This window comes from Podospora pseudoanserina (genome assembly GCF_035222485.1).
Source record: "Podospora pseudoanserina strain CBS 124.78 chromosome 7 map unlocalized CBS124.78p_7, whole genome shotgun sequence".
NCBI classification, from domain to species: Eukaryota; Fungi; Ascomycota; class Sordariomycetes; order Sordariales; family Podosporaceae; genus Podospora; species Podospora pseudoanserina.
The window spans coordinates 21,415-33,490 of record NW_026946671.1 but is presented as its reverse complement, the minus strand read 5'-3'; the positions used below and the strand labels follow the sequence as shown (position 1 = coordinate 33,490).

The 12,076-nt window shown below is 52.6% G+C and overlaps 3 protein-coding genes across 3 annotated transcripts; all 3 read right to left on the bottom strand.

Moving 5' to 3' along the window:
- Positions 1-213: 213 nt before the first annotated feature.
- Positions 214-3,463, bottom strand: QC764_707000 (uncharacterized protein; the record flags this gene model as incomplete). The annotated part of the gene is made up of 3 exons (XM_062950321.1): positions 214-1,200; positions 1,238-3,237; positions 3,298-3,463. The coding sequence occupies 3 exons, from the start codon at positions 3,461-3,463 to the stop codon at positions 214-216; spliced, it is 3,153 nt and encodes a 1,050-aa protein (XP_062796321.1).
- Positions 3,464-4,400: 937 nt separating this feature from the next.
- On the bottom strand, positions 4,401-6,081 carry CDC37 (hsp90 co-chaperone Cdc37; the record flags this gene model as incomplete). The annotated part of the gene is made up of 3 exons (XM_062950320.1): positions 4,401-4,579; positions 4,637-5,977; positions 6,058-6,081. The coding sequence occupies 3 exons, from the start codon at positions 6,079-6,081 to the stop codon at positions 4,409-4,411; spliced, it is 1,536 nt and encodes a 511-aa protein (XP_062796320.1). The 3' UTR covers positions 4,401-4,408.
- Positions 6,082-6,710: 629 nt separating this feature from the next.
- Positions 6,711-12,063, bottom strand: SMC3 (Structural maintenance of chromosomes protein 3; the record flags this gene model as incomplete). The annotated part of the gene is made up of 4 exons (XM_062950319.1): positions 10,463-12,063; positions 7,574-10,400; positions 7,067-7,511; positions 6,711-7,003 (listed from the first exon to the last, which is right to left on the bottom strand). The coding sequence occupies exons 1-4, from the start codon at positions 10,498-10,500 to the stop codon at positions 6,711-6,713; spliced, it is 3,603 nt and encodes a 1,200-aa protein (XP_062796319.1). The 5' UTR covers positions 10,501-12,063.
- Positions 12,064-12,076: the final 13 nt, after the last annotated feature.

Below are 12,076 nucleotides of genomic sequence, written 5' to 3'. Positions count from 1 at the left end.
TATAACGTCCAATCCCCCCAAACCAACGCCTACTTCCCCAAAAGCAATGCCTATCAACTATCATTTAACGCCTTCCCACTATCATTCAACGCCTATCCACTATCTTTTCACGCCTCAAACCCCCGTCAATACACCTATTCCACCCATTCCACCCCCCTAACCCCCCTCAACCACACCTATTAACTATCTTTCAAGGCCTTTTCCCCCCCGCTTTTACTCCTCCTCTGACGCCTCCCCCTCGACCTCCTCAACCACCTGCTCCACCCTATTCTCAACCCCATTTTCAACCTCCTCAGCCACAGCCTTCTTCTTCCCCTTCCTAACTGCCCACCCATCCCCCTCCCCATCCCTGACCACAAAATCACTCAAATCAATAGCCCCCTTCAACTCCGTCTCCGTAACCCACACCCTCAACTCCTCAAACTCCCACTTGTACTTCTCAGTGGGTGTGTCACCCGGCGGGCGCCACGTGACGTTGAACAGAGCCCTCGTCATCTCTTGATCCAGACCGTCTTCCTTGAACTGGAGCATCTGGGTGGGCTTGAAGACGGAGCTGTAGTGGATGTTGTCGTTCATGTAGTTGTTTCTCGGCCTGGCTTCAGACAGGAGGACTCGCAGTGCGGCGATGTTGGCACGGTGGGGGCTGGTGTAGCTACCGTAGAGGGTGGGCGTGACGGTCAAGAGGTCAAGGACGTTGGTTTGGGGCGGGAGGATGACGGGAGTGGGTGGGTTGTAAGGTGGGTTACGCTCGAACGGGGAGACGTGGTCTTCGTCATCGTCATCGTCGTCGTCGTCGTCGTCTGACTCGTCGGAATCGGCGTAGTAGTCGGGGTGCCAGTTGGGGAGGTCTTTCTTTGGTGCTGCATCGGTAGTGTTTTGGGTATCGGCTTGTGTTGTGCCTGTCAATTGAGATTCTCCGGCTGCTTCGATTGGTGTCTCTTCTTCCATCCCGTCACCAAAGTTGGTCATCTCGACATCCTCTTCCACCGCGACGTTCTCTTCAACCCTAACTTCGTCCTCCACCTCCACCTCATCGTCCACTTCCATCTCCTCACCAGTCTGCACCCCCCTATCCTCCACCCCACCACAATCAAAAACCAACCTCTGCTCCCTCTTCCTCACCGCCAAATCCTCCCTCTTAACAACCACAACCCCCCAAATATCAAACCTCCACCTCCTATAAACCTCCCCAGCCACCCTCTCAACCATCAACTCCCCCTCCCCTACCACCCCTAACCTCCACCACCCCCGCCAAATCCCTCGTCTCGACCTCCACCCAGAAAAACTCCACCCCCCCTTCCTTCCCATAATCAACCCTCACATCCATCAACCCAGGTCTCTGCGCCTCATCTAACCCAGGCCTGTACTTCCAACCTTTTGCCACAACCCCCTTCTTCGGCCTCTGCATCCGCACCTCAACCTGCCTATTAGCATCGGCCAACTTGCTGTGCTCACTACACCGGATAGCATAGTCTTCCCTCTTCTCCTCCGGATCTTCCTCCCCCTCAACAACAGGGAGTTTCTGAGTCCTGTAGATGACGTATTGATAAACTATTCTGTCTTCGCCAAAGACGTCAATGGCAGAAACGGCGTCAGTGGCAGGAGGTTGAGGCTCAGGAGGAGGGGAACAACTCGGACTCTTGGGACGTGGCGGAGGAGGACGAGGAGGTGGTGGTGGTCGGCATTGGCTGACAGGCCGTGGAGGCGGTGGCATCATGCTAATAGGTTGAGATTCCTGAAACCCAGGTTGAGGCAAAGATAGTCGATACTGTTGATCAACAAAACTCTCCGTCTCTGGTCTCTCAGGACGCTCAGCTGGCTGTAGATCCAGTCTGCCAACGTTCGAAAAGTAGACGCACTGTACCTCAGCGATCTGACACCACGAACAGGGCTGTCCAAAGGTGCATGGCCTCTTCATCCTGGTGCAGCGATCACACTTCCGGCCACGGGTTGGTGTGGTGATAGCTCCAGAACCTTGATTACGTGGCTGCTGAAGCCGACTGGGCCCGGCAGAAGCAGGTTGATCCCGAGAAACGCCATAAGGCCGAGCATCCCGTTGAACATCGCCACTTTCCATCCCGGTAATAACACGGGTCTTTGGCTTCCGAGCTTCAGCTTCGGCAAGCCTCTTTGCCAGGACGAAGACAGCCTCATCAGCGCTCTTGGTTGCTGTCTCTTCCAGGGGATCAACTGTCAACGTCCCCCTATTCGCACCGCTCCGGTAGGCCTCTGCTCCGTGGGCTTCGATTTCATTCGGTCTCCTCTCGGTAGCGTCACCCGCAGTGATTGGAGTGTGTCGGATGGCCCTTGATATCTCTCTATCAACGGCTCGGGGCTCCGCGGTCTGAAAGGTAGGGGGCGGAGGTGGAGGTGTAGACGGAGGAGGTTGAGATGGAGGAGGTTGAGATGGAGGAGGTTGAGATGGAGGAGGTTGAGATGGAGGAGGTTGAGATGGAGGAGGTTGAGATGGAGGAGGTTGAGATGGAGGAGGTTGAGATGGAGGAGGTTGAGATGGAGGAGGTTGAGATGGAGGAGGTTGAGATGGCGTTGATTTCTGACGAGATCGCTTGGCTTCGCGAGTAGCCTTTTCCATCTCCTTTCTCCGCCTTCTTTCCTCCAGTTTAGCCCGTGAACGGCGTGATGAGCTCGTATCTGCCACAGAAGGCACCTTACTGGCAGACGGCGTCCTCAGATCAACAACCGCCAGCCCTGAGGAGCTAGGGTGGCCACCCTGAGATCTCCCATCATCAGACGCCCGAGTCTCGGTAGCCTGGCGTCCGGCGTTGAGCTTTTCAAGTGTCTCAAGTCTTTCACGCTCTCTCTCTTCCTTGCTTCTATTGGACCTGTTATGCTCACGCTGGGCCTCTGGCGAGGTCACTGAAGCCCGAGACGGAATGGCCTGCCGATGAGCGCTCTGCGTTTGGGGTGTGACTGTGACCGGCGTGTCTGTGGTAGTGTTTATGCCCATAGCTGGAGTGATGGGGCTCTCATCCAGCCATCCCAACCCTCGCTTTTTGGCTGACGTCTCCGGGACAGGTCTTGCTTGTGCTTCTGCAGCCAAACTACCAGGGGGCGGGGGTTCCAATGTTGCTCTGGTCGTAGAAGGCTTCGAACTGTTGGCCTTTTGTCTCAAGACTTTGCCAATATCGAGCACCTCATCGTCATCGGAATCTGGATCATCATGAATGACCGCAGTGTTTGGACCAGCATTGGTGCTAGGTGAAGGCTCTGCCATGTCTTTAAAGGGTTAGCGGCTTGTGGGGATGAAAAGGTGACTTATAAGACGAAAAGGCTTACTCGAACCGGATACTTGCGCAGAATCTTGACCAGCGTTATTTGTGGGGGAGCTGTTGGCAAGAGTCGAGGGGGATGTGTCCGTCCCCCCAGCTTCGGGTGGTGAGACGTTTGCGTTGAGGGAAAGGAATCCCCAACTTTGAGCGAAGGGAAAGCTCAGAGGAAGCATGGTGGCGATCGTTGTACCCGAAATATCTTCAAAAAATGGAGAAAGAATAGGTCGGGAATTTGACCTGCGCCAACATGTTAGTCGCAAGGTGCAAGTTAAGTGGTATGAAAAGAGGATGATCGATCGATTGGGTATGCGTTTCTGAAAGAAAAGGAAATCCTAGAGGACACTCAGCATTGACCTGGCCAGGAAACAAGGGATTCGTGATCTTGTTGGAAGAATGTGAGGAATACGGAATCTGTTTAGGAGAATGATATGAGAAGGTCCACGTAGAAGAGTTTGACCGGAAGGCCACTGGGCTCCTGGGAATAGGAGCGCCCTTGACACTGGGTGTAGGTGTTGTTGTAAAAGGAAGGGTCGGAATTTCGAGAGCGAAGCTGTTGGTCGTATTTATACCACAAGGATATGATTTCTCAACTGGAAGGTACGTACGTTTAAGGAAAGCCCAGCTAAGTTGAGTAGGTACGTGAAGGTTGTCGACACTTTGTAGGGACAGACATTTTTCGTCCAAGATTGAGCTATAAGGCAGCGTGTCCTAGACAAGAAGAGGCAGACTGCTAGAATAAATAAAAACCCCTGAAGGCGATGATAAGGGGTTGGAAAACCGTGAAGAGACCTATTATCGGAATAGAGAGGCATTCCAATCACACCAACATATCTAACAAGCCTTCTGTAGACCACCTAGACGAGATTTATACGCCAACCTAACATATCAAAAGGCCTGTTCAAAATAGCATTCTCTATTTCCTCGTCCATAGTATGGTCACGTCCGAGAATTTCTCAGCCATTACGGTAGTAGCCGGGCACATGACATACGCAGCAATCATCAGGGTGCCGACGACATCATAACCAAGCGTACAAGCCATTTTCAAGAAAATTCATTCATACTTATCATTTGCATGTATTACACAGACCTAACCAATGCCCAATCTTACAAGCCCCCCTTCACTCCGGATCATCAGCATACTTGGCCTCCTGCCCCTCCTTCTCCTGCCCCTCCTTCTCCTGCCCCTCCTTCTCCTGCTCCTTAACCTCCTGCTCCAGCTTCTTAATCTTCTGCTTGCCCTCCTCAGTCGTAGCATCAATGACCTCCTCCTCAACACTCAAACAACCAGACTATTCACACGTTAGCAACCATTCCCAACCCACATCAAATACTCTGGAATAACTCACCTCACTCAGCTTCCCAACAACCTCCTCCGCATCCTCAACACTCATCTTCCCCAACACCTTATTAACCTCCTCCAAACTCCCCGTCTCCAGCGCCTTCTGCATCTCGAGCGTGAAGCTCTCAAAAATCGCCCGTCCAACTTGTACATCCAAATCCTCGCTATCCTTCGGCGGGATCCTGATGTTAATCACAGTCCCCGGATCAACCGCATGAAGCTGAATCTGCTCCACCCCCTCCCCCTTCCCCTCCGCCTCATCCTTCGCCCTCTGCAGGTTAATCTCCCTCGACCTGTTCTTGATCTTCATATACGTATCCTGCACATCCTTGTAAAAGACCTCCTGAGCCTTGTGTCCGGGAGTAGTAATCCGCTTGAAGAACAACGCAACCCCATCCCTGCCCAACGCCCGACAGTACTGAATAAGCAACGCCTGATGAACACAGTTCCGCGCGTAATCAGACCTGTTCTCCAGCTGCGCATCAAACGCCATGACCAAAATCCCATCCGTCTCCTTCTCCGTCAAAATCTCCGGATGACTGCTCAACCAAGCATGTGACTCTCTATAATCACTCGACTTGATATTCGCAAACTTGACCGCCGCCGGCGAAGCCGTAACCTCCTCGTCGTCATCGTCCCCCCCTTCCTCCTTCTCACTCGGCGCAGGCAACGCCTCAGGAGGCGTATAATTCGGATTCAACAACTCCACCTTCCCACTCTCTTTACCCCCCCCGCCCTCCGCCTTCGACCCCCCACTCGATTTATTGATATGCGTCGAGTCAAAACCAGTATGAATCCCCTCACTAGTAATCTTCCTCGCCTCCTCCCGTTCCAACTCCGCCAGTTTCTTCTCCAACTCCCCCTGCAAATCCTCCACCTTTTTCAAATGCTCCCCAATCTCCCCCACCATCCCCTCATACCTCCCCTCCTGTCCCACCCCCCTCTCATCCAAAGCCTTATTCACCTGATCAAGCAACGTAGCCATCATCTTGGTATAACTCGGCAGCGGCTCCCCCCCAACAGCCGCCTGCAGCGCCTCCGGCCGTGGAGGCGGCATGTCATCCTTCGGATCCAACCCCGCAGCCGACTCCATCACCGCCCTGAAGGCAACCTCGGCCGGGTTTTTGGTCTTGGCCTCGTCAGCATGGGACTGGAGGGCCGAAAGCAAGCCCGAGATGCGCGAGATGAGCCCATTGTTGACGATGCGCTCGTACTTGTACTGCTCGATATGGAGCTTGCGCTCTTGGCGCTGCTGGTGGATCTGGTTCTGCTTTGCGCGGATGAAGGAGCGCTTGTCGACGTTGGGGTGCACTTCGATGTCGGAGTCGTCCGAGAGCTCGAGGGCGTCCTAATCAGTCATAGTTGGTCAATAGTTGGCTCTGGTTGGGGAGAGGTGGTTGGGGGATAGATACGATGAAAGTAACTTACCCACTTGCTGTAGTCTACAGGCATGGTTGCTGTGATTTTGTTCGACTATGGTTTGGGAGATAAGTGGAAGAAAGTAAAAAGAGTTGCCTCTTGAAAACAAACAGTTGATAAGGGAATGGGATGTTGATCCAACTGCTTGGGAACTTGGGACAGGTTTCACAGCCCCGCAGTCGTCGCTCGTTAACCAACATCATGGTGGGGTAGCTTCTAGAAGCCTCTGTGTCAAAGCTCCCAAGCACAGCTGCCTGCCGAAAAGAAGGGGGGGAGGTGTCAGTCTGCTCCTTTGCCCCTGAGAATGTCTTTTCTCTGAGCATCCAAGATCACCTTCCGTTTCCCTTGAACTAGGTACCTATCGACCGAACAGAGAACCAAAATGCTAATTGAATGAATGACCATCATCAACACTGGCCTTGAGTAGCAGCAAATAACCATTGTATTGTAAACCATGTCCCGAATAGCTAGACATCCTCACTCGCCTCGCTTCAAAGCCAGCAAAACACATAGCCATACCATACCCTTGGATATGGACCACACACCCACCTTATACCATCAAACACAAAACCAACGCCAACCCTTTTATTCCCTCCTAAACACATAAACAAACATACAACCATGTCACATATTTCCTTCCCACACACTATCTACCTACCTACCTACTTCTTCTGCCCATCAACAAAGTTGAGCGCATCCTCCGTCCTCACACAGTCAATCGTGCTCGTCTTGTTGTGAAACGTCACACCGTAGCACTTGTCAGCAACATGCACAATCTCCGGCCTGAAAGTCGTGCAGATAAACTGCGTCTTTTGCTCCTCCGAAATCGACTGCAAGAGACTGGCCACTGCCGTACGGTACTGTGCGTCGAGGTTGGCGTCGACCTCGTCAAAGATGACAAACGGGCTGGACTCTGCCGCTTGGAGGGCGAAAATCAAGCATAGAGCGCACAAACCTATAAATTCCTTGGTTAGTCATACATACACATGTCAGATTGAAATGCCGAGAGAAATCTCACTCTTCTGACCACCACTGAGCTGCTGAATCTTCTGCTGCTCGTCCATGACCTTCGAGTTAAAAGACACACTGATGCCAACGCCAGTATAGCTCTCAACCCCACTGACACCCTCCTCATCCGAGTCATTATTCGCAGCTCTGTTCTTGGCACGGTCCGCCTTGCGTTGAATGACAAGACGTCCGTGACCAGCTGGAACAAGTTTCTCAAAGATGGTGGAGAATTCCTTCGACACCTGCTTGAAGGTACGCTCAATGGCCTCGTCCTTCTCCTGATCAAGATGCTCAATGAGCGTCTCAATAGAGGCCTGCGAGGTATCAAGTTCTTTCCGGCGCTTCAGCAAGTTGTCTCGCTGTGTGGTAAAGCTGTTGTACTGATCAAAGGCCTTCTTGTTGATGTGCTTGTACTTCTTGAGGGCTTGGTTGACCTTGGCAAGTCTGGTTTCGATCTGTTTGGAGACATGTCAGCTAGCGTTCCAATCAACTCACCCCAACATACTCGGTTGCTTACCTGCTCGGATTTCATCTTCTCATACTTGCCAAAAGCTTCCTCAGGCAGAATACCCAAATCTCTAATATTCTTGGCATACTCAGCAGCCTGGCTGATGAGGCGAGCCCTCGTCTGAATAGCCTTCTCCATCTTCTTCTGGTATTGCTCAATACGCCTTTGCAGTTCCTGAAGCTCCTGTTCCTTTTGCGCCTTTTGAGTTTCTACCTGGGTCAGCTCACTGATTGTCTGCTCCGTCTGCTGCTCGTTCTCCTTCAAAGACGCCTCCGCCTCCGCCGCCAGCTTTTGAGCCTTCTTGAGTTCCTTCTGAGCGTCTTTGAAGCTTTCAGTACCACCTGCCGTCGTGGCCTCGAAAGCCTGACTTCGAAGTTGATCTTCCTGAGGTCGGAGATGGGTGTTCAGCTCCTGCTCAAGAGACTTTTTGCGACCTTCAAGATCAATCCGCTTTGTGCTGATCGCCTTGAACTCCTTCTGCAGAGCGCTCAACTCATTGCCTAGGCGCTCGAGCTCTTGCTCCTCACTCGCTGACAGGGTCTTCTTAAAGTCCTGGGCCAATTCGTTTTGCGATGCCAGAATGGAATCGTCCAACTCCTTCATGTTCTTCTCCACTTCGGCCAAGTGTGACAATGCAGACTCGTGATGAGCCCGCTGGCGTTCAAGCTGCGAATTTTTGCTCTGAAGCTCGCCCTTGAGAGGGTCATAGTCCTGGTCGAAGCGGCGCATTTGTTGCTGAATCTTGGTTTCCTCGCCCCTTGCTGCCGTGACCTTCTGATCTATCACCTCGATCTCCTTTCTAATTTTGGCAGCATCTGCCAACTGTGCCTCGTAGATCTCACGCAGTTTGCTGACCTTTTGAACCGCGTCCAGACGTGATCTCCTGGCATCGACATAACCACCCGTCATTGCACCCCTCTTGTTGGTTGTGTCGCCTTCGGGAGTGATGGCGTCAAGGCCGTGTGAGCGTGAGTACTGAGAAGCGATAGCCAGACTTGGGCAGATGATGGTCCGGCCAAATACTTGCTGGAATGCTTTCTCATATAATGGGTCGAACTCAATCTTGCTGATGAGGGGCTGGGCGTCGGACGCCCTCGGCATCTTAACCTGCCTTGGGCGAATCTGTTCGAGGGGCACAAAGGTAAGTCTACCGCCGTAATTCTTGTACAGGTGATCAGACAGCATCGTCGCTGTGGCCTGGTTATCCACGATGTAGTGAAACAGGCTGTTTCCTGCGACCTGTTCCACTGGCAGCTTGTAGGCATCCATCGGCACATTCATCAACTCTGCCAGCGTCCCGTAAGCGCCGGGAATATTCTTCTCCTGCTTAAGTCTTCGAATAGTGGCAAGACCCTTGGACGTCGCCGAATCCATAGCATGTGAGAGATGCGATTCTGCTTGGTCTCTGTCCATCCTGGTGCTGCTGATCTGCGAGCTGAGTCGGTCATCCTCACGACGAAGCCGCTTTCGTTCCTCTTCAAGCTGTTCCCTGGCCTCCTGCGCCTTGGTCAATTTCTCAAAAAGAGCAGTGCGGTTGCCTCCATAGCTTTCCATTCTGGCCCTGATATGCTGAATGGACTGTTCAAGCTGCGCAATTGAACTTTCCACTTGCTGAACTTGCTCCCTCGCGTCCATGGCGTTCGCTTTTTGGAGACCGAGAGATGATGTCGCCTCCTGGATTTCATTGCGAAGATATGCATCGCGTTCCGCCTTGTTCTTGAACTGACTGCTTCTGGTCTGTTTGACAAGGAGTCGTTTTCGCCCAGCAGCAACAGAGTCTCTTTGAGTCTTGATCTCAGCCTCTTCAGCCTTCAGCTTCTCGTATTCGGGCTGCACTCTGACGAGCTCTGCTTCGGCTTGTTGAATCTTTTGCCTGACCTCCTGAAGCTCGGCTTCCTGCCTTTGTCGTGTTTGTTCGCGGACATGCCTGCTCTCGTCCAAATGCTTGGTCTTCAGCTCGGCCTTGGCACGCGCCCTAGCCGCGTCCTTGCGGTCGTCATCCAGTTGGCGCCGTTCGATAGTGAGGTACTCCAGAGCTTGTCTGAGTTCGTGGGCCTTCTGGTCCAGAACAGCAATCTCCTTCTCCGTCTTTCGGAGTTGGGCGCGATCTTTCGTAGAGGCCCCTGCCCCCCCTTGCCTGGCTTCCTCCACTTGCTCAAGAGTCTCAGCATTGGTCTTTTGCAGACGATGCCAGTGGGCATACTCGAGACACCTGCGTTCCCTGTCCTTGTCCTGAAAGTCACGAAGCTCGTCCTTTTCTTCCTCCAACTCCCTAAGTCGTTCCTTTATGTACACCAGGGTCTCGTCAATCTTGTCACGCTTGCTGTTGGTTTCGGCCATGATCTTGAGCGACTGTATCCTCCGGTCGTCATAGGTGTTGGTACCCGCTATTTCCTTTAGAAGGTTGAGCCTCTCGGACTCCTTCATGTTGGTGATGGCCGCGATGCGACCCTGGGGTACAATGTAGAATGGGTTTTCCTTGGCGAAACCGGCCGTCTCGAGAATCTTCAACACATCTGCGCGGGTCTGGACCTTTCGATCAACGGAATATTCGTCCTTCTTGAGGGCAATCGTCCGCCGGATCACCACCTCGTCGCCCGGTTCGCTGAAACGCTTGTCGGTGTTGTCGAAGATGATCTCGACATAGGCCGACATGACCGCAGAGCCTGATCCTTCGTGCAGCAGAGCCTGCCGCTCTTCGCGGCTCATGTTGGTGTAGGCATCGCTGAGAACGAATCGGATCGCAGCGAAGAAGTTACTCTTGCCAGAGCCATTGCGCCCAACAATGACATTGGTCTTTGGAGAGAAAGGTTCGATGACGGTTTGTTCCTTGTAGCTGTGAGACACGTCCAAGTTAGTTTTATTGCAACGGCGACGCGTTGAGAAGAGTTGTCGCACCTCTTGAAGCCCTGGATAATAATCTGTTTGATATGCATCTTGTCTCTGGTGCTGTCGACTCGACAGCCGAGTCAGAAAAAAAAAGAGAAGATATGGCCACTATTCTTCTGAAATCAATCGAGTGCAACAAACAAAAGATACTGTCTTGAGATAGCGCCGTGTTGCTGTCGGCGTCATTTGGGTTTCGCGATGAGGGACGAAACAGCTGTCGAATGAGGGGACCTTTCCCAACGCGTCCTGCTCGGTGTGTCGCGCGCCCACAGTGGGCGGGTGGTGCGTGCTTCTTCCAAAAGAAGCTTGAACCAACCCTTGGCGGAACAGCACGTGACCTTCCAACAGGCTTCCATATGGCACAAGGCGGCAGCCAGCATTGTGTGATCTGGTCTGGAAGCTTTGAAGTTTTCGGCTCTGTTGGTGGCTCTCAATTTTTCTTTGTTGTCGTTTGGTGTCCTGATTTGCTGCCTGCAGCGTCTACGTGCGTTGGAACCCCGAAGACATCAAACGAACCTTGTTCTCGTGCTTGTTTGCTTCCGAGGCATAGACAGCAATGACATAACAGAATACGGTTGACATATTTGGCGGGGTGTTGGCTGGGTGCAACGGAAGAAAGAAGGGGCCCTCTCTAGAGACACCCGTTATTGATCACCCATGCATCGTCTATCGCTTGTCTCATGGGCAACCCAGCGTGGCTCGTTGGAATGGGTACAAGTGGCACTGGATTTTCCCTCGGACATTGATGCGAGGAGGCCACAGGCTGAACCTTAATGCCCATATTGGACCGCCAGCCTGATGGAAACGCTCGACTGAAGTGCAAGCTAAGACCGTCCCGAGCGAGTCCGTTGGCCGTTACAGATGCATTGGACTTTGTTATGGCAGACAGCGTACAGGAAGGGGATCTGGGGACAAAACTTCCATCTTCATCGTTGTCGTTTTTGGAAACTTCAATCATGACCGAAACCTGCTGTGTACGGTATGGAACGCCAACGACTACACAGCACAAACGGGACGGCACGAATGCGATGTGCCTGCTGCATCCAGCCTTTCCATGTCCCCCAGGGCGCCTACCTGTACCTGTTGCCCACACACATATGGAACGTTGTCGTCATGGTCTGAGGACACCATCTCCAGTCTCCGGCTGTTGATTCAAAAAAAAGGTTCCGTGGGTTGGGTTGGACAGGACAGGTTTCCAGTTCCCACGTTTTGATTTCTGGCGTTCTTTATTTTTTGGCAGGGAAATCATTTCTGACGAGAATGCCGTCTTCGTACGTCGTCAGTGGCTGAGAATGCCTGCTAATAAATAAGGTACAGAGTAGGAAGGATGGTTGCTGCGCCTATCAAAAAGGCAAAGGAAAGCAAAGGTAGGTTAGGTGCACCGGAAGTTCATGTCTTCTTCTTCATCAATGATGCAGGCGATGGACGACGGGAGACCAAAAAGAAAAGAAGCAAAAGGGAAGAGGGCTGCTGCTGCTGCTGCCAGCTGAAATGCTGAGGTTCGGTGGAAAGAAGCAAGTCGCGAAAATGATGAAGGCAGGGCAGGGGGTGTGGTCCAGGTGGGCACGGGATTTGGGGGGGCGCGCATGGACAAGGGTGTCCAGAACCACGCTAATTTTGCAA